At 37.3% G+C, this 19,605-nt stretch overlaps 2 protein-coding genes across 5 annotated transcripts; both read left to right on the top strand.

The window, feature by feature from the left end:
- Window positions 1-1,408: 1,408 nt before the first annotated feature.
- Window positions 1,409-6,500, top strand: LOC103969721 (transcription factor MYBC1-like). Of its 2 annotated transcripts, XM_065095186.1 has the most exons (2): window positions 1,409-2,612; window positions 6,362-6,500. In XM_065095186.1, the coding sequence occupies exons 1-2, from the start codon at window positions 1,694-1,696 to the stop codon at window positions 6,445-6,447; spliced, it is 1,005 nt and encodes a 334-aa protein (XP_064951258.1). In that variant the 5' UTR covers window positions 1,409-1,693; the 3' UTR covers window positions 6,448-6,500. The 2 variants fall into 2 exon arrangements, with proteins under 2 accessions (XP_064951258.1, XP_064951259.1); XM_065095187.1 differs by lacking the exon at window positions 6,362-6,500 and having other exon boundaries at window positions 1,409-2,877.
- A 41-nt stretch (window positions 6,501-6,541) lies between these two features.
- On the top strand, window positions 6,542-19,331 carry LOC135605282 (uncharacterized). 3 transcript variants are annotated; one of them, XM_065095185.1, is made up of 14 exons: window positions 6,542-6,634; window positions 9,432-9,494; window positions 10,905-11,342; window positions 13,743-13,814; window positions 14,333-14,458; window positions 14,555-14,767; window positions 15,633-15,680; window positions 16,936-17,094; window positions 17,164-17,325; window positions 18,095-18,188; window positions 18,254-18,372; window positions 18,530-18,574; window positions 18,881-19,101; window positions 19,178-19,331. In XM_065095185.1, the coding sequence occupies exons 2-14, from the start codon at window positions 9,441-9,443 to the stop codon at window positions 19,314-19,316; spliced, it is 1,890 nt and encodes a 629-aa protein (XP_064951257.1). In that variant the 5' UTR covers window positions 6,542-6,634; window positions 9,432-9,440; the 3' UTR covers window positions 19,317-19,331. The 3 variants fall into 3 exon arrangements, with proteins under 3 accessions (XP_064951257.1, XP_064951255.1, XP_064951256.1); XM_065095183.1 differs by lacking the exon at window positions 6,542-6,634 and adding an exon at window positions 7,973-8,355; XM_065095184.1 differs by lacking the exon at window positions 6,542-6,634 and adding an exon at window positions 7,973-8,355 and having other exon boundaries at window positions 18,881-19,299.
- The last annotated feature ends 274 nt before the right edge of the window (window positions 19,332-19,605 follow it).

Here is a 19,605-nt window from a genome sequence, read left to right as displayed (position 1 = left end):
TTCCGAGACTAAATTTTTTTTATCGCGATCTTTATAATGGTATCAGTAGTTCGAATCAGATATTTGTCTCTTGTTAATTTTGTCTAGTATTTAATTAATATTTACACGATATTCTTTGATCAATTTGATTTGTATTATGTATTTGGACTCGGTTTTACGCGTCAAATCAATCTCATAATATTTTTCGATAACTTTATCTTTCGGGTCTTAGCAGCTAGGATTTTAGCATGATAGTAAAATTTTTCATGTATTCATATCTTTATTTAATTTACTTATATAAAGTTTTTCTTTCAATAGATATGATGCGAAAAAGAGAAAAAAAATCTTTCTTTCTTTTTTTTTTCATAAAGTGTCATAATATGATACATGATTCATTTATATGTGGTTAAATATTTTCTTTCACTTTTTTTTTTTCCAATCATTAGCTTGTGAGATCCACATTCTCACATTAATAAATTTAAACCCCCATATATATATTATATATATAAATAAATAAAATAAATAAATATATATATAACACAACTTAGTGTTATATCTGCCAGAATAGTGTCATTCAATATTCAAGATTTTGATGAAAGAATAATTTTTTCGAAGGCAAAAAATGCTCGTATGTTAGTTCAAGGATAGAAGATGATTATATCATGTATCTCATTTTTTATAAAAGATTATACTGAATTTATCTTATAAAATCTCTCAAATGATCAAATTAATATGTGTTTGCAAGTATGTAAAGCTCGTAAGCTTATTTTTGTTTCTTTTTGCATACTTGAGAAGACCACTTTAAATATTTAGTGAGAGAATATTTTATTGATGTGAGATAGTATTTTGTCATCTTCCATAGTTGACGTGTTCTTATTGGACTCTACATGTGGAGTCACGATTGATCGAAGATAATAGATATACTAATAATATAATAAGTTTAATGCACTAAGATCATATTAACAAATAAATAGAATATTTTCATAACTCAATTTCTTAGTAAATTTTTTTATTAGGTTTAATACGAAAAAGAATGGGGAGGAATAAATCTGGATTCTCTGCAAACAGATGGTGACAAACTGACGGCATAAAAGACACGAAGTCATCATCATCATCATCATCATCATCATCATCAGATTATGCCGATCATCATCAGCCGATCATTATGCGCGTAGCGTCTCCTTTGGACGAGCGCAGACTCGTGTTTGGGACGACACAATCCCACGCACTCTGCGTGCAGAACGCAAGGAAACTCCCCAGCGGTGGGCCCCAGGGAAAGAGAACGGCCCATACCAATGGCACGGAAGCCGACAAAAGAGATGTAAATGAATCCCAGTCAGTAACGTGAAGTTTAGAAATAGCATATATATATATATATTATATACACCCCTACCACGTTCTATATAAGACATATGCCCCTTGGGAGAGAGAGAGAGAGAGAGAGAGACAGAAAACACCAAAAACAAAACAGAAAGATCCACCTCGAACGCCTCTCTCTTCTTGCTCTCTCTCTCTCTCTCTCCCCCCTCTCTCTTGTGTCCCTCCTCTTTGTTTCCTATTCTCTTAAATCCCAATCGATCAGATCAGGCAGCAAGCAGGAGGAGGAGGAGGAGGAGGAGGAAGTCGATTGATTGGAAGAACGTTTCTACATCAATTACCACTACTGCTGCTATAAGTACGAGATCTTGCTAGTGATAGTAAGAGGAGGAGGAAGATGAGGGAGGAGGAAGAGACGAGCTGGTTCGCTCGCTGGGAGGAGCAGCTGCCGTCGCCAGAGGAGCTCATGCCGTTGTGGCAGACCCTCATCACCCCCAACCTCGCCGTCGCCTTCAACATACCCGTCGCCGGCGCCCCCGGCGGCAACGAGAACCCCGGACTCCCCCTCCACCACCCCCGGCCCCCGGCCGCCTTCCCCCACCCCCCGACTCCCTCCGATCTCGAGCCCTCCGACCTCAACTCCGACTCCGCTGCCGCTCCCGGGGGGGACGAGCCGGCGCGGACCCTCAAGCGGCCCCGCCTCGTCTGGACGCCGCAGCTTCACAAGCGGTTCGTCGACGCCGTCGCCCACCTCGGGATCAAGAACGCCGTCCCGAAGACCATAATGCAGCTGATGAGCGTCGACGGCCTCACCCGCGAGAACGTCGCCAGCCACCTCCAGAAGTACCGCCTCTACCTCAAGCGCATGCAGGGCCTTGCAACCTCCGGCGGTGGCGCCGGCAGTGGGCCGATCTCCGCCGCCGACGCCGCCACCGACCAGCTCTTTGCGAGCGCCCCGGTGCCCCACCATTTCCTCAGCCGCGGGCCCGTCGCGGGCCCCGAGCCCTTCCCGCCGTACGTGCCGATGCCCGCCCTGCAACATCACCAGCAGATCGCGGCCGCCATGCAGCAGCAGCAGTACTACCATCAGAGGCATCTTGGGCATTTTGGATCGCCAACCGGGGGCAGAGGTTTTGACCAAGGGTTCCTAAATCGGGCGGTGCCCCAGTCGGGGATGCATCAGATGCTAGCACCGGCACCGGGGATGGGGTTGATGCAATTGTCGTCCCCACGAGCAGCGTCGTTCGTTGATGATTCGGAGCCTGCCGGAAGGGAAGGCAGTGGTGAGAGGAAGGTGCTAACGCTTTTCCCGACCGGTGAGGACTGATATGGCTCTTCTCTCATTCCCATATCTGCTCTAATTATTATCATGTGTAGTGAATCTCTATCGGAAAACTATTATCCTCTATATCCATTGCCGCCATCGTCGTGTTGTCCTCATGTGTCCTTGCTAGGTCTGAGTAGTTATATTTGAAGCAGAGGAAGCTAGGAAAACAATTAATGTGGTCATTATTACATTTGAATTAGAGGCAATTAAGTCACCAGAGTTCTAAATTTGAGCTCTCGTAGTTTTTATTTTCATTCAATCTCACTTTAGCAACCAATGATGTTTGCTTCTGCAACTTTGGATTTTGCTTACTCTGGATGCCTTGGTTTAAGTTGGATTTAGGTCTTGGGGGTATTACTGATGGATGATAGCTTTATGTTCTGAACAATTAACGGGAGCTGGGGAAGGAATGAATTAGGAGATGAATAATTCTAGGTTTTTCTTGTTGCTTTTGTGGGCTTTTGTTCATAATCCTCTGCTTCTGCTAATGGGGCCTTATTGCTAAGAGATTTCTTATTCTTATTTTCCCTCTCTAGTACGAGCCCGTAGGTGAATTTTCATTGATGTAGTTGTATGCCAAGAAGAGCAACTTTGATGGTGGGGTAGTCATTGGTGTATATCACCTGACTTCAAAATTCTATTGTATGTATCTGTGCTATATGTTGAGAATCTTTCTTGACACTCTGATTATCATCTAAATATTCGGAATATATTGCTGTAGTATGAAAATCCAACTGCATGTGGAATATTCATGAATTTGCCAGCCAATTCCATATACTTTCATTGAGTTGTCTCTCTGAATTTTAATGAAATGATTTTATGTTTCAGTTAAACATCAAAATTCTCTTTTCATTTATGTTGGAGGGATATATGTATGGTGCATTTTCTGCATTTCTTTCCTGGAGATTTTGCTGATTTTTTGTTCTGATAGTGTTTTCGGTATGTATAACTGGAAGTACGACACTAGAGGTATTGATTCTGAGGAGAAAAGATTATTGTAAATTTTTCAGATAGATCAATTGACAGTTCTAAGTTCTAACTCCTGGACATTGGTAAAGCCTATTGTACATATATGGAGTCAAAACAACATCACTAAATTTAGGATGGTTTTCTTGTCAGTCATGAGACTTCTGCCAAAACTCTTGTATCATTAGTGTAATGCTAACAACATAAGGACCGGACCATCCTTAAGGGCAAGGACTGGGAAGAAATGGCTGGGAGCACATCTGGACAAGACAAATGGCAACAAATAGCTAACTAGGATTAGATATCTGAACAAAAGCCAAGTTATTGGTGAAGAATAGTGAGAAAAGGGCAGCAACTAAGCTAGTTATTTTTTGTTGTTATGTAATGATTTGCTTTTCAGAAAATATAAACGTGATCACTCTTTAATGAAGCAAGATCTATTGTTTTGTAATGATAGTGGAAGGTTAAAGGTTGTGGTTATCAATTTTAACCATCAAATGAAGCAAATGCTTCAGAGTATCAAGTGACATCAGATAAGTTCAGCAACAATAGTCTGTAACAGGACATGAGGATGATAAAATTGCCGCTTGTAAACATGTTCATGTTTTTGTTTGTAAATTGGTGCATCATGCAGTTTTGCTGAAAAATTTGGAGTGTTGAGATGATAAATATAAGGACAAAGAGACGTGCACATGTAGAGCAGATGGATTAGAAAGCCAGAAATTTCTGGCACTCCTGAGGATTCAAAGATTCTAGGCATCCTGATGTGTGTTGTAGGTGAATCAAATTGCTTGGGGAACATGAAGAAGAGGAGGAAGAGTCAATGAGGGTTGATATATAGAGTAAATGATGTGTCAAACTCTCAAGAATTGTTCTTTGGTGGTTCTTATTTCAGGTCCTCTATTGTGGTTTCAGAAATCACATTATCATGGTAGCCATGGCCAAGCCTTTCTTGATCAATGTGGTTTATTAGTGTCTAAAACTAAAAGTTTCCTGCCAAAAATAGATTTCTCTCGGCCTTTTTGTTTTGAGTTAATTTGTGATTTCACCTAATTTAGTGTTAAACATTTTATGTCAGAATTGAGATTTTCAAATAAAGTCTAGAAATCATATTGTCTCTTAGTAAAAGACATCAGAAGGCATAAAAAATAAGACTAATTACATATTACTTTCTATACTTGGATCTTATTAGCATCGTGGTCTCTGTACTTAAAAAATTTATATTGAGATCCCTATAGTTCTAAAAACAAAACAAATAACCTCATTTGTCATAACGTCATCAGTTGTATTGACAGAAAACATAACACGTGACATCACATGCTGGATTGACACGAAAATGTTAGGCAAAAAGATCATTTCAATATCCCTTTCGTCTTCAGCACGTGAGATGTTGAAATTATCTTTTTGCCAGTAAAATCATTAAAAACGAAGGGGATGTTGAAATTACATTTTTTCTCCATCACTTTCACACCGACCCAACATATGGTGTCAAGTATTATGTTTTCCATCAATGTAGCTGATAACGTAGGGATAAATGGAGTCACTAATATGAACACCATCTACCTTCCATTCCATGTCTCCAACAACTTACTTTAAATATGAACTAGTAGATCTTTATTGAACCCAAACAAAAGTAGGATGGGATCCTGATCCAAAAAAATATCTACAAATTTCCTTTATTGTCTTCAAAAGATTGGGATAAAGCACATGATGCACAACACCAGGTGTGGTTGTGCATTTCAACCATATTTTCTAAGTGACAAATGAATCCAGGATTTTGTGTGCTGAATGCTTCACATATTGAAGTGGTTTAAAGTTCATTGGAGATTAAAAATTAGCAAAGAACCTGCTCATTCTTTCTCCAACATCTTACATCAGAGCCCATGTTTATGGATTGAAGTTCCAAACTGAACATGGTCACCGAATAGGGACCTAACAATGTTTGTACAGGCACATGGTATCCATGGCCTTGGTTTGTGGATGCCTGGTGACATGTCAAACATGCCTTTTCATTTTTCAGGTGTCCGTCTGGTTTTGCTGGGAAGGTATTGCTCAAATTATGATTCGTCTTGCATGGTTCCACTGAAATTTTAGGACTTCTAAGTTTGTCATCTGAATTGAATTGTGTCAAGTACATGTGTTCTTGAGAAGTTACAGCATTTGCCTGACCATGGCTAATCTTAGGACTTCCTAGAGGGCTTCAGAGGATTGAATGACAGAGCGTCTCACCGAACGAGTTTCTCATCTTTATATAGTTGTCTGAAGTCAGATCTGTAAACTATGGTTGATATCTTTTTCGCCCATAATATGTTGCAATCTAGATTGTTATGGCTGCAAGCACAGTTAAATGGATCCCATGAACTTTATTCGCTGACTAATTCTGTATTTGGCACATACTAGAGAAAGTAAGCACGGAATCTTTATATTCCTAGTCTTTTTAACATGCTTTTGTATAAGGTGGAATCCTGTAGCCATTAGTAAAATGACATGGTCATTGAAGATAGAACCGTCTCAATAGGGAAATTGGCACAAAATTGTTTCCTCTTGATGTCCAAGAAATCCTTTGGTTGGGTAATTACTGGTTTATGCAACTAATCCTCGGAAGTTGTTTGCAGTCTTCCTGAATGTGATCATATAAGAACCAGTTTTTGATTTATTAATGAGATGTTCATTGGTTAAGTAATTGCTGATAACTGTGTTTTTGTGTCGCCATGGTCTACAAGACATTTCCCTTATGATAAGGTGATGACTAACGACGGTTATTTCATATAGGCGAGTGCTTTTCATGCCTAGCTTCTGTTATCCTGAACAAAAGTTCAGTGTCTTCTATGCACTTTCAGTTTGATCATTACCTGTGAGACTTTTTTCGGTGGGTCATTATGTAAATGCTTAAGCAGATGCAGTGTTTGGAGTTCAAATAAGCTGTGGCATGTTTTCCCCAAGTGTATGGTGCTTGTACAAGTCGTTGATTGTGAGCTTTGCATGAAAATATGCCGCAGCTCTGAGGTATACTGCTAGCCAGAATCCATTTCAGAGGTGTACATTGTAAGTCACATCATTCAGGCACTTAATGCTCTTCATTACTTATTCCAAGCTTGGGATTTGTTGATTGTAGTTTTCTTTTGAAGGTATGATTAGATTTACCCAGTAGCTTTATTTATGATATCAAACTATAACTGAGAATTCAGAACATTATTAGGCTATATTAGAATTGAGAACATTTCAGATATGAAGGTTTGGAGTTTCTAATAAATGAAATGCCACTCTTGAGTCTCTTTCAATGGATGGTGGTAGATCTTGAGGCTCTAATTAATTGTTTGTAGATATTATCTTGGTAAAATAATAATTGCATAATAGTATAAGAAATATTTATTAGCAGAATATTTAATTGGGATTACAATTTTTAGTTAATTTCTAATTTAAGTAGTTGCTTGGTTTACTGTGGATTAATAAGATGTGGAATACAAAATTCACTTAATCCATCCTCCTTGCCATATTGTATTTCTGCACTTAAATTTTGTCCCGGTTAAACATTTTAGTACACTTGCAACATAGTTGGGCTGAATCACCTTGGAAGGATTTCATGGGTGATATGGTATCTCAAGACGAGAAACAGAGAGAGGTGACTCCATGTGGATAATTTCAAAGTTGATTCGATCATTTCGAATGAATATTCGTGTCAAACTTTTCTCAATATCTCTATAAGTCACTTTTTTTTATTTTTTATTTTATATCATCTAAATATGAGTCTCCAAAATCTTTTTTTTTTAATTTTGTGTTATCTAAATGCGAGAAAATTTCAAGGGTGACTCAAGAGTTTCACGGGTGATATGATATCTCAAGAGGATTATATAACATAGAGAAACGTAGAAGTGACTCCATGTGGACAATTTCAAGGATGATTCGGTCATTCGGAATAAATATTCGTATCAAACTTTCCTTAATAATTTTCTCGAATCGTGAGCCAAATTTTTTTCTTTTTAATTTTATGTCATCTAAATATGAGTCTCCAAAACATTTCGTTAATGTAAGTTTGGGCTATGAGTTGAATTAAATGTTCAAATAAAATAATGGATCAACCAATTAGCCTTATAACTTATCTTGAGGATTCCAATATTCTTATTCATCTTAAATTTTCAAAAATATGAATTAGCTTAGCCGATATTACCATCAACTTTATGTCACAAAATATAAAAATCTAAAGCCCTCATCTCATAATATTCTCATCGCCATAAATATTTAGCTTATAATATTATTAAAGGATGTTTTAAATAAAATTTAAATATATTCACTTTAAACCTAATTTTCATAGGGATAAATAGGTTAATTACTAATTTTGTAGGTATATGTGCGTGCCTGTATATGAATCCCTTTCATCCTAGAAGTGGGATAAGGTTCCATCAACACGACCACTTCTTGTTTCCATGGCTGTCGCCAAGATTCCGTCCCTCCCTCTGTTCTTTCCCCTCCAAAACCCTAACCTTAGGCCCTACCGCAGGCTTCTCCCTCTCGATCTCTCGTCCCGTTCTCCGAGAAGCCTAGAGGTGCAATGCGCGAAGCGGGCAGGGAAGCAGCGATACCCCTCGGAGAAAAAGAAGCTACAGAGGATCACCCGAACCCTCCGCGAATCCGGCGTCAAGAACCGGGAGGACGGCTTCTGTAGGCTCTCTATGCTCGGCGTGCCCGCGCACAAGGACCCCGGGAAGGACTTCACCGGCGTCTCCCTCCCGCTTCTTGAGGCCATTGCCAAAGTCCTCAAGTTCCCGGTAATTCATTGCCCATCGGTCTCTATCCTTGTGAGATTCCTAAGCTTGATTCTTCCTACGACGGAGAAATGATGGTGTGTAGGGTTGAGGGGCTTTGATTAAGAAACCGGCTTGTTGATTTTGCTTGCAAGTTATGTGGTGCGGTTTAGGAGACGCTTAACTGAACGACTTAATCTAAGTGTAGATTGTTTTCTTTTCTTTTCTTTTGCTCAAGTAGAAGATGTACCAAAAGTGAAAGGGGTAACCAACTTTTAGCTGTTTGAGTCCAATGGATTAGGAAGATACTCCATCTTAATTACTAAGCTAGTTATTTCAGTATCAAGTTATTTGTGTCTTTCTCTTTGATTCTCTTATCCCTTGTCGTTCTCTCTTTTCTTCTTTGTTTACCTTTGTTATGTTGTTTCTTTCTATGTTGTTTCTCCTTTGTTCTGTTGTTTTAATTTGTCTTATGGGATGCCCCAAAGTGTTTAGTTTTGGCTTCAAATGGCAATATATCATCAAGCTTAGTATAAAAGCAAGGAGATCCATTCAAGAAACAAAAACTAAAGCAAGAATTGGCAAGCTTAGTTGTCCTCTCTTTAATTGGCGATATGGTCAACTTGAAAAAAGATTAGAAACCCAGGATGTGAAAGAGCTGAGGATGATATTTAGAAAAGTCCAATAACAAAATGTTTGAAGTAGAAGTTGTAGGCCAAGAAAAAAGTGATGTAGGAACTTCCTACTTATTAATATTTAATGTGAAAATATATTGCTTTTCCTCGGCAAACCTATTATGTCTATCTTGCTATCCTAATTGTTTGCCCAATATGTCTCTCACTTCTCCTTCCTTTTGTTTCTTTCTTGCCATCCAAGTTCATCCACTGTTGTTCTTTACATTGTTTTATCAATATCCAGCTCAAAGTGGTTACTCCGTTAATATACTTGTCTGTTTCTCTCATTTTCTTCCTTAAGAATCATTTATATTTGTGTCTCTTAGTACTAGTTTCTTCTATTTTCTTCATATGTGGTTTAAAATTTCTTAGTCTTGTTTACTTAATTGAGTTGTTGAAATGGTGAACTGACATCTCTGGTTGCAGGTTGCTGCAATGTTACCTCAAGAAGCCTTTTCTGTTGTCAGGAAATCCTTTGATGCAAGAAAGGTTAGATTCAAAAGTAAAAATGTGTTTCATGACATTTTTGGGTGTTAAAATCCTTCTTTTAAACCCTTCTTTAATCGGTGTTGCATGTTATGTATGAGAGCTATCAATGACTTGGGGAATGTTTCAAGTCTAGGCTTGTTTAATGGTATATGCAATCTATCTTAGCATTCTTCACAATGGGAGTAATTAGAAAATCCTATCACAGAAGCAAATGTTATTCAAGCTTTTGTCTACCTAGTTTGTATGCGAGCAATCTCAATGTTTGTTTGCAGAGTTGTATATTGTACATATATGTACATGCTTTACGACCATTTTTGTTCCTATATGGCGACAATGCAGAAATTATAATCCTTATTTTAATGGATTTTTAGCATTCATTAATGACTGTACAGAAGAACTTTTAGTTGCATAGTCCCTTGATATATATTTTTGAAGAAAATTGAATTTTCTCCTTGCCAGTATTCTGACATTGGAAGGCCCTTAGCATAAGTCTTATGGTTTGTTGAGACTGGATAAGTATTTGTATTGCCTAAGCTTCTGTGCATAATAGTCATCTTGGCAACTGTCATTTCTTGCTAGCCGAAATGCTTTCTTTAACTTATCATCGTGGAACTTTAACATGTGAATATAATTCCAGTTTCCTCATGAGATCTGATCTAGTACTTTGGCAGTTTTCCAAATTTCATTATCCTTATCTGATAGTTGGATGAACAAATTCTTAAGTATTCCTGATTTATTTAGATTTTCTCCAATACATATCTAACCTATTGTGGATGTTCCATTAATTATTTATAAAGGGAGCTTTCAGAATCTGAGACAGGGAATCTGAAACAAGTTCTTGATCTATCATTAGGCTGACGAATGCAAGTAAGCACATTTTCTTAGCATGTTTTTCAAGTAACACACCTAGGTAAAATGTGGATCTAACATCACAGCTCACATATATTGTTTTTAGTTATGCAGTCTTAGATACTCAAAGTTAGATTAGTGATCGAAGGGGTGAACTATTTAACATGACCGCATTTCGAATGGATGACTTTTTTAAATGCTATGAAAAAATCAATAATAAGAACTTTTCTTCCAAGTGGATTTTTGTTGTCAATATTGAAACATGTATTCAGTTTAAGTATATTACCAAGGAATGCAACTCTTGGCATCCTGTGAGATCCGACTAAATTCATTAGATAGCTAGTAAGACATATGATACTTATCTTCTTTTATGTTGTGTGTTGTTCTGTGCTAACTGTCTATCTTAAGGAGACACCTGTTTTCTTAATGTTTCTTTCTGCTACTGAATTCAAACTAAAATTACTAGCAGTTTAGTAGAACATCAGGTACTTTATCTTCTTTTATGTTATTTGGTGCTAATTGTTTTCTTGAGTAGGTCACTGTTCTCAAATGTTTCTGCAGGTGCTGAAGGAAGCTGAGTTTGTGTACACAGTGGACATGGACATTAAGAAACTTTTGAATCTGGAGCCTCGTACATGGGACTTTGTTGCTAGATTAGAACCTAAACTTGGGGTTGTAGAATATATGTCAACAGCAAAACAGCCTAGTGATTTGGTCAGCATTTTGCATGATTCAAGACAAGTCCAGGATGAAGTTGTCCAAGAAGATATGTTTGAAACTCAGAACAAAAGCTTGAACAAGGTTCTGCCTAAGAGACCAAAAATTGCAGTTATTGGCAGTGGACCATCGGGCTTATTTGCTTCTCTTGTTCTTGGGGAGCTTGGTGCTGAAGTGACTTTGATAGAAAGGGGTCAACCAGTTGAGAAAAGAGGGCGTGATATTGGCGCTTTGGTTGTGAGGAGGGTTCTACAATCAGAAAGTAACTTTTGTTTTGGAGAGGTATTCCCTAGTTAATTGCTTCTTGTCTGCTTATCTTGGACATTGAAGACCTTACACTTACTGGTAAAACTGTGATGTGTTCGTGCCACTTGATGGCTACATGGGACTTGGCTATCTCTGGCGGTGAGCTTCGATGTCTCTCAGCACTGATGAAACTTGTTGCACAGAGTAGTAGTTGCATGGAATGGAGGACCAGAGGTTTGTCATCATGTTATAAAAGATGGTAGCTTTAATCATCTGATAAGACCTGCTTCTATGAATTGTCACCCCTGAGGACTGTCAAGATAATAGGTGCACGTAGTCAGACCACAATGTAGACTAGGTAATAGGTGCCATAGAATATCATGAAACATCATTAAAATATAAATTTACTCAATGAGACAGGACCAGGATAATGGATGATTAAGCAACTTAACATAAAGTTGAGTAGACAATCACTTGTTAACTAAGGTTTTGTCAGTAGAGAGAGCTGGGGGCATCTTAACTAGTTCACAAGCCAACTTTTATGAGATATTAGATGTGATGATATACAACGTATTGAATGATGCATCATGCAAAAAACTAGATAGGAAATTGTCCGACATGTAAGTGCACATTCAATTTTATTCTTTCTCTTTAATGCAGGTTAGTTGATCAGTGATGTATCTTGCACTGCTTGTCGTAGCTCACACTTTAATTTATTTATTGAGTTTCATATTGAAGTTTAGCTTTTCAATCAATTGTTGAAGAAAAATGATGACTAATGTTGCAATCTGTCCCTATTCATGATTTTATTTAAACAGATATGTCAAGCACAACTGCTAGGTTTTCTAATATGAATATAGGAACTTGTCTTATTTAAGTCTAATATGAATCACTCAAGAGTTGGTTTTAAAAGGTTGGATTTTCTTTTATATGGGCACTTCTGTATTCTATATTTTTATTAAAATTTTGGAGGCTGGCTAAGTTAGTGAAAGGTGTATCATGATGAACATGTTTTGTACAAGTTAAAGTTGAAGAAATTAGCTGGACAGGGAGTAGACTCAGATACCATTGAATTTTGTACAAAAATGAAGGTTATGTTCTTTCTCCATAAATTATTGCATCAGCCTACGGTCAAGGCATGGATGTGCTTGAATTTCAGGAATGGTCTAATTTTGGAATCTCTAAAGTAGAAAATTATAACAAAAGTGTGTTTAAGGGGTCCATAAACTCTAGGGTGATCAATTTAAGATGAAAAGTCCAATTTGGGGTTGAAACTACTGGAAATCAGGTCTAGATAACTGTTGGAATACCCTGGAGACAAAACAGACTTAAATGGGAGCATCAAGGATGTTTCATTGGGACTTAATGCATACTTACTAGATTTAATCAATTCACAACAGTAATTATGATGGAAATTTATGGCTGGAGAAGCAAAGCAGAGAACCATAGGTAAAGGAAGAAAGTGGTACCAAGACTGAGTCTGGTCAAATCATACACATGTCAGCATCTTAAGTCACCAAAGAATATCTTCACAAATTGTTTGAAGCTTATTAATGTATGTTGCAAAATGATTAAACTTGATAACCGATTAGATGTTATATGCTTGAAACCAAGGTAGGCAATACCGAATGATATCGCCCGATACGGGCAGTACGTATTGGTCCGATAGCATACCGGTACGCGGATCGCCCGCTATCGGGCGGAACGAAAAAAAAAAATATATTTATATTTATATTTATATATAAATATTTTAGAAAAAGGTGACGTCGTCGAGGCGACACGACGTCGCCTTTTTCGGATTATATATATATATATATATATATATATATATATATATATATATATATATATATATATATATATATATGTGTGTGTGTGTGTGTGTGTGTGTGTGTGTGTGTATAATATATACCGAGCGGTATACCGAACGGTATACCGCTCGGTATACAGTTTCGTACCGTACCGAGCGAACGTTGAAACTCTGGCATGGTACGAAATTGCAGACCTTGCTTGAAACACTAACTTTTCTTATACCATGGGATATGCATGCCAAAAGAATTAGGAATCATGAATGATTTTCAACTTTTTCTCTTTTCAAATACTAAATAACATTATCAATTAAACTAATGTGATGTAATTTAGTTTTATCTTTTATAAAAAATTGGATAGCATATTTGAGTTTTTAAGGTTCTTTTATTTTCCTACTGAGAGGCGCTAAGATTTCCTTGATATTTTTCTTGATCTGCTCAATTTTTTCAAGACACTAACTGTTGTGTGTTCTTAAGTTAAATTTGCATAGATGGTGAACAATTCTTGAACTTTTTTCTTCATATTTCCTTGGTGGACGCATGCTTATTCTTACAGCATCTAAACCTACTGGTAAAGCTAGTTCAAGATTTTGGTCAAACAAATGACAAAGTACTTAGGCCACAGCAGGGTGGTGCAGGTACATGGAGTGATGGGAAGCTTGTTACAAGAATCGGAAAGAATAGCAATGGTGTCCAAGCTGTGAGAATCGGAATCTTGTTCTGGTCCTTTTTTTCATTTGTTTATGTTTTTAAGAAAGACAATTTCCATACTTTTCTTTTCATGTAAGTCTCTATCCTTCAGCTATATAGACTAGCGCTTTTGTCGTTATAAAAGAATATCTTTCTTTCTTTCTTTTAAATGTGTTTCTTAGGTGTGAACAGCCACCACTTGTCACTCCTAGTTATTACAATATATATGTTTATGTACCAGGATATCTGGATTCTGATATATTCATCAACTGACTTCTTACTATATTTTAAGCTCATTAATTGCTGGAAATGAGCAAGTCATTCTTACTGTCAGATCCCAGCCTGATATACCTATTCACCCAATAACTTGGAAAACCTAGAACTACATAGCTGACAAATGCTTAAGACCAATTTATTAGGGTGTCACATTTACAAGCTCAGCTCCTGCCTTGGATAGTCATTGTTGTACTGTTAGTTTATCAACCATACAACTTAAAGCCTTTGGCTTACATTTCTTTATTCTTTCAGGTAATGAAGACTTTAGTTCAGTTTGGAGCCCCTGCAAATATCTTGGTCGATGGGAAGCCTCATTTGGGAACTGATAGATTAGTTCCATTGTTACGCAACTTTCGCCAGCATCTCAAAGGGTTGGGTGTATGTGACATCACTTGCGGCTTGATTACCCAGTTGTCTATAATTCTCAGTTTGACGAGGCCTGGTATCTTTCAGTGACATTATTTTTGTAAGCAGGTTGATATAAAGTTCAGCACTAGATTGAATGATCTTATCGTGGAAAACAGGCAAGTGGTGGGAGTCCAAGTTTCTGATGCATCACATAGTCCTGATTTTGACAATCAAGAATTATTGTGTGATGGAGTTGTTCTGGCAGTGGGTCACTCAGCACGCGATGTATACCAGATGCTGCTTCAGCATGATGTAGAGTTGGTCCCCAAAGATTTTGCTGTAAGTTTGTTATATTATTTTTAATTCTGTTTTTTAGACTGATCTGCTTATCTGCCAATCAAAATTGCAATATACTTATTTGAAGAATGTCACAGAATGTTAGCTTTTGTTGTATGCATGGATATATGTTGATTAATTTACAATTTTTTCCATGAAAAGTTTATTTCCTCATGTTATTTGTACCAATTGAATCACTAGTTAATTCATTTTTCTCATCTTGTTGACTTGGTAATTTTTTTTGGTTCACCTTATAAAACTTGTTGTATATGTTTAGTTCTTGCAGTTTGCTTGCAGTTTGGGGAATTTGTAGAATTAATCATTCTTGAGTAGGTAATCTGTTTATTTCCAAAATCTCCACCCTGTTACCTATCTCTTCCACATCTGGATTATCTATCATTGATGCCTGCTAGTTCAACTGGAATATTTCTTCATTTTCTTGGTTTTGTAGCCTAGAAGCAACTTCCCTTGCTTTTCATTGACAAAAAACTGTTTGCTTTGGCTTGTACTCGTTAGATATAATTTTAGTTTTATATCACATTTGTACAGTGTTACTTTTCCACATTGAATGACATATACAAGATCAATGGTGCTTCAAACTGCAAACACCTTATTGATGGATGTGATTGCATCAAACAATGAAATGCCTATGCAATAATGACATTCAGGTTGCGTTTTCACTAAAAAATTATTTCCATCATTGGAGTTTGTTCTTTTATGAGGGTATTTTTTTGTTTGATGGTATATTGTAGTTGTATTTGACTCATTCTTGGACTGTATCTATGACTGTCTATTTTCTTTTCTCATCATGCATTATTTACTACTCCCAATAACTTGTTTTATGTTATTATAAATCACTTCTTGTCAGGTTGGCTTGCGAATTGAGCATCCACAAGAACTTATTAATAGAATTCAGGTAATATTGGTTTGTTTTGTAGTAAGTTTCTTTTCTTTCACATATATAATGAAGCTTCACTCTCCTTTCATCCACATAAGAAAGTCTGAACTTTTCTTTGTTGGCCTTGTTTGAAGTTCACACTTGAATTTTTGCTCTTTGTGAAATGGAAGTTATAGGAGATGACATAAACTGAAAGGATGAAACTAGAGTTTTATTGTACAACCCTACCACATGAACTATTGAAGGCAAGTTTCTTCATATGGACTTGCAGAGAGCGACATGAATCTCATTTGCATATGTAGAACTTTTTTTTTTTTCACTTCATCATAATTCATTATCATAATTATATGTGAAACCCATGGTAGTGCTCTTTATTTGTATCAAACCATCCATTCAAGTCCATTCACAACTTGTTCTTAGATTCACTAACATATGGTTTCCATTATCTCTGGATTGTACATTCAGTGATTCAAAGCAAGGATTGAAATATCGTATTGTACCAGAGTTTCAAGATTCGCTCGGTACGGTACGGTACTGGATATATATATATATATATATATATATATATATATATATGTGTGTGTGTGTGTGTGTGTGTGTGTATGTATATATATAAAATACCGCCCGGTAGCGGGTGGTCCATATATCGGTTTGTTGACGGTCTGGTACATACCGTCCGGTATGGGCGGTATTATTCGAAATTGAAGACCTTGATTCAAAGCTTATGGTGATAGTTTCTAGTTGTGGGTAAATATGAATATAAAGTTTCATGTTGAGAGTCTGCTGAAATATTTTTAAATAAAACATAAAATTGATACCCCCTATCTTCTTGTTCTCCTGTAATTCCAGTCGTTACCAATAATTTTCCTTGAGCTTATTGCAACAACAATTTCGCTTCTATTAGCCAGCAAAAAGTATTTTAGTTAGTCCTTGTATTTGATCAAATCTGATTCTCGTTTCCAGCTAAGTATTTACTGAATTAGATGCTTATATCTCACTGATCGTATTGTTGGGACATAATATTCTGAAGAGATTTGTACCTAGTGGTTGGAACTTGTTGAGAATTGATGTGATGGAATTTGAGTAACTGCTCTGTATTCACAATGTTCTTGTTGAACTACATCATGTGCTTCTTGGTGTTCCTTATATAGATAGAGCAGACCTGCAAGTTTTTATCAGTTCTGTAACCATCTGCAAAAATTTTACATGATTTTAGTATTTTGTGACAATGCTATTCTGGGAATTCTGAGTGAATCATAGTTACAAGTTTTAGTACTCTGCATTGGCTACCGAAGTTTGTAATGGGCGTGGAAGAGTACCTGTTGCAGACTACAAAGTAGTGAAGTATGTCAATGGAGATCATGATGGGACTACTGGAATAGGGGATTCATTTCGTAGCTGTTATTCATTCTGCATGTGTCCAGGTGGACAGGTAAATCATGTTTTGTTAAAGTGCCTAGCAATTAAACCATATAACTTATGTTAAAATGCATCCTGACAGGTTGTTCTAACTAGCACAAATCCATTAGAGCTGTGTATCAATGGCATGTCGTTCTCTAAACGTGCATCAAGATGGGCAAATTCGGCACTAGTTGTCACGGTTTCTTCAAATGATTTTGATAGCTTCAGAGCCCATGGGCCTCTTGCTGGTCTTGAGTTTCAGGTAGTTGTCACAATATATTCATTGCACTGGATTTAGACCCCCTTTCTTTAGCAAGTATATAGATTTCTTTTGCAAGAAGATTCATAGTCGTGTTAGTTATACGACAAGATTCATAACTAAAAGATAGCATATTTGTTTTAGTCATAGATCGAGTCACCTGTCTTTGAATAGATTGACTCGTTTAATTCATGCAATTTCAGTTACAGTTTCTTTTAGAAGTACTAAGCATAGTCATCTCTAAATTTTGACAATTGAAATCCCTTGATAGTTATACGAAAATTGTTGGACAAAATATTTAAGGTCAAATATATGGGACAGAGTTTAGCCATGGTTATGGTTGTATATTGTGCTTTCTGGGCATGGTCATCCCATGTACCTTTTTCTTTTGTCAAAATATTTTCCATGTTTGGTCCAAATGTTTTGGGTTTTGGTTATATGGTGTGGACTCTTCCACAATGAAAATTGAAATAATTCTGCATCCAGGATCTGTCAAATAGCTGGAGGCAAGCTGATTGATCAAACCCTGATGAATGGGGTGAATGCCTTTGTGCAAAACTTGATCAACCTTTTGTCCAAGTAAAAAATGGTGGTGATTTCTTTTAGAGTAACCAGAGAATGATATGGTTGTTTTGTCATGATTATAACCTTTGGTAGCAGTAGCACAAGTTTTTATTGTAGATTTATGCTTGTAGTTGTAGGTTTCTTTTATCTGTTCTGATTTTGGAGGAACTAATTAATTTTCACAAATATTCTGTAATTTTTATATCAGAGGGAGTTCGAAAGAAGGGCTGCTGTAATGGGGGGAGGGAACTTTGTTGTCCCTGCACAAACTGTCCCTGATTTTCTTGACAATAAACTGTCAGGTAATGACAAAGTTTTACATGCCATTGCTTGCCAACAGAGTGCACCTAATGTTGCTTCGTCTCAGAAACACCTCTACCACCATCAAGCTACCGCCTGGGTGTTCATGCGTCAAAACTTCATGAGCTCTTCCCGTCTCGCATAACAGAAGCTTTACAGCAGTCGATAGTGATGTTTGACAAAGAGGTTTGTTTGTCAATATGTTGAGGAGGTGCTTTTCATGCTCTTATATATATATATATATATATATATATATATATATATATATATATATATATATATATATATATATATATATATATATATTCACATTTCTGACTATGCACCTTGTGATGACTGTCAGCTGCCAGGCTTTATTTCCAAAGATGCTCTTCTTCATGGTGTAGAGGTAAAGTGGTTGTCAATATAATTTTAGATCTCATGAATTCTTTATTGATTTTTTTCTTTGTTAATTAATCAGCAACATCAGCAATAACAAACCATAATGCCTCAGCCAATAGTATCTTTTTATCTATATTTCAGCATCTCATCTATATCGCCAACCTCACATTTAAAAGTATTTACTATGATTGGCTGGTTCCATGCGTGTGAAAAAACTTGTTCCTTGCGTTACTTTCTCCTTTTTCGTTTTCTTGTAACACAAGTCCAATATGCATCGCTAATTGTTTGAGCGGTTTTGTTGGTTTGGTTGCAGACGAGGACGAGCTCGCCGGTTCAGGTATCGCGTCATGCAGACACCTACGAGAGCACGTCACTTGGAAGGTTGTACCCGATTGGTGAAGGCGCAGGGTATGCCGGGGGGATCGTCAGCGCTGCCGTCGATGGTATGTACTGTGGGTTTGCAGTGGCCAAAACGCTTGGCTTGTATCGGGGCGACATAGAATCAGTGCTGGGTAGAGCTCAACAGAACACAGGGTTTGTCAAGTACTGAGTTCTTTTTTTTTGGTGTTGTGTGTGAAGCGGAATGTAAAATTACGATTTGCACTCGTAGGTCGGAGAGTCTCACCTTAGGTGACCGAGTTCTGGAGGCTTTGCCACTGGGCTTACTGGATATCAATGATGAGTTTATTCTGACTGGCACAAAGTTGGTTGAGCCCAGCCGCCTTATTCTCACTTTGGCTCGGATGTGACGATGTCTACGATTGCTCGGATGTGACGATGTCTACGATGGCTCGGATGTGACCTAACAAAAGGACATGAAGAGTCTAAAAATCTTCACCTTCGAGCCGCTACTAATCCGTCTAAACGAGATCGATCTAGGGTTTCCGAGCCACAGATTAAGCCGGACCGAACTAGCGACGAACAGACCCTAAAGCATTTCTGATAGGGATAATAATGGCGACATGATGTGTCATGACGTCGGCCTCACCTGGACGCCACTCTGTCCGAGGAGGAGGGCAATAATGCTGACTCGACATG

This window comes from Musa acuminata, chromosome BXJ2-2 (assembly GCF_036884655.1).
Source record: "Musa acuminata AAA Group cultivar baxijiao chromosome BXJ2-2, Cavendish_Baxijiao_AAA, whole genome shotgun sequence".
In the NCBI taxonomy this organism is placed as follows: domain Eukaryota; kingdom Viridiplantae; phylum Streptophyta; class Magnoliopsida; order Zingiberales; family Musaceae; genus Musa; species Musa acuminata.
The sequence above is the reverse complement of the archived record's forward strand: the minus strand, read 5'-3'. Positions and strand labels throughout refer to the sequence as shown.

Bases quoted from the DNA above. Each gene is read 5' to 3' on its own strand.
- LOC103969721 (XM_065095186.1), top strand. From the start codon at position 1,694: ATGAGGGAGGAGGAAGAGACGAGCTGGTTCGCTCGCTGGGAGGAGCAG. The intron at 2,613-6,361 runs GTGAGGACTGAT...TATTTCATATAG, and splicing joins GCTAACGCTTTTCCCGACCG to GCGAGTGCTTTTCATGCCTA.
- LOC135605282 (XM_065095183.1), top strand. From the start codon at position 8,014: ATGGCTGTCGCCAAGATTCCGTCCCTCCCTCTGTTCTTTCCCCTCCAA. The intron at 18,189-18,253 runs GTAATGACAAAG...GCTTCGTCTCAG, and splicing joins TCTTGACAATAAACTGTCAG to AAACACCTCTACCACCATCA. The intron at 18,373-18,529 runs GTTTGTTTGTCA...GATGACTGTCAG, and splicing joins TAGTGATGTTTGACAAAGAG to CTGCCAGGCTTTATTTCCAA.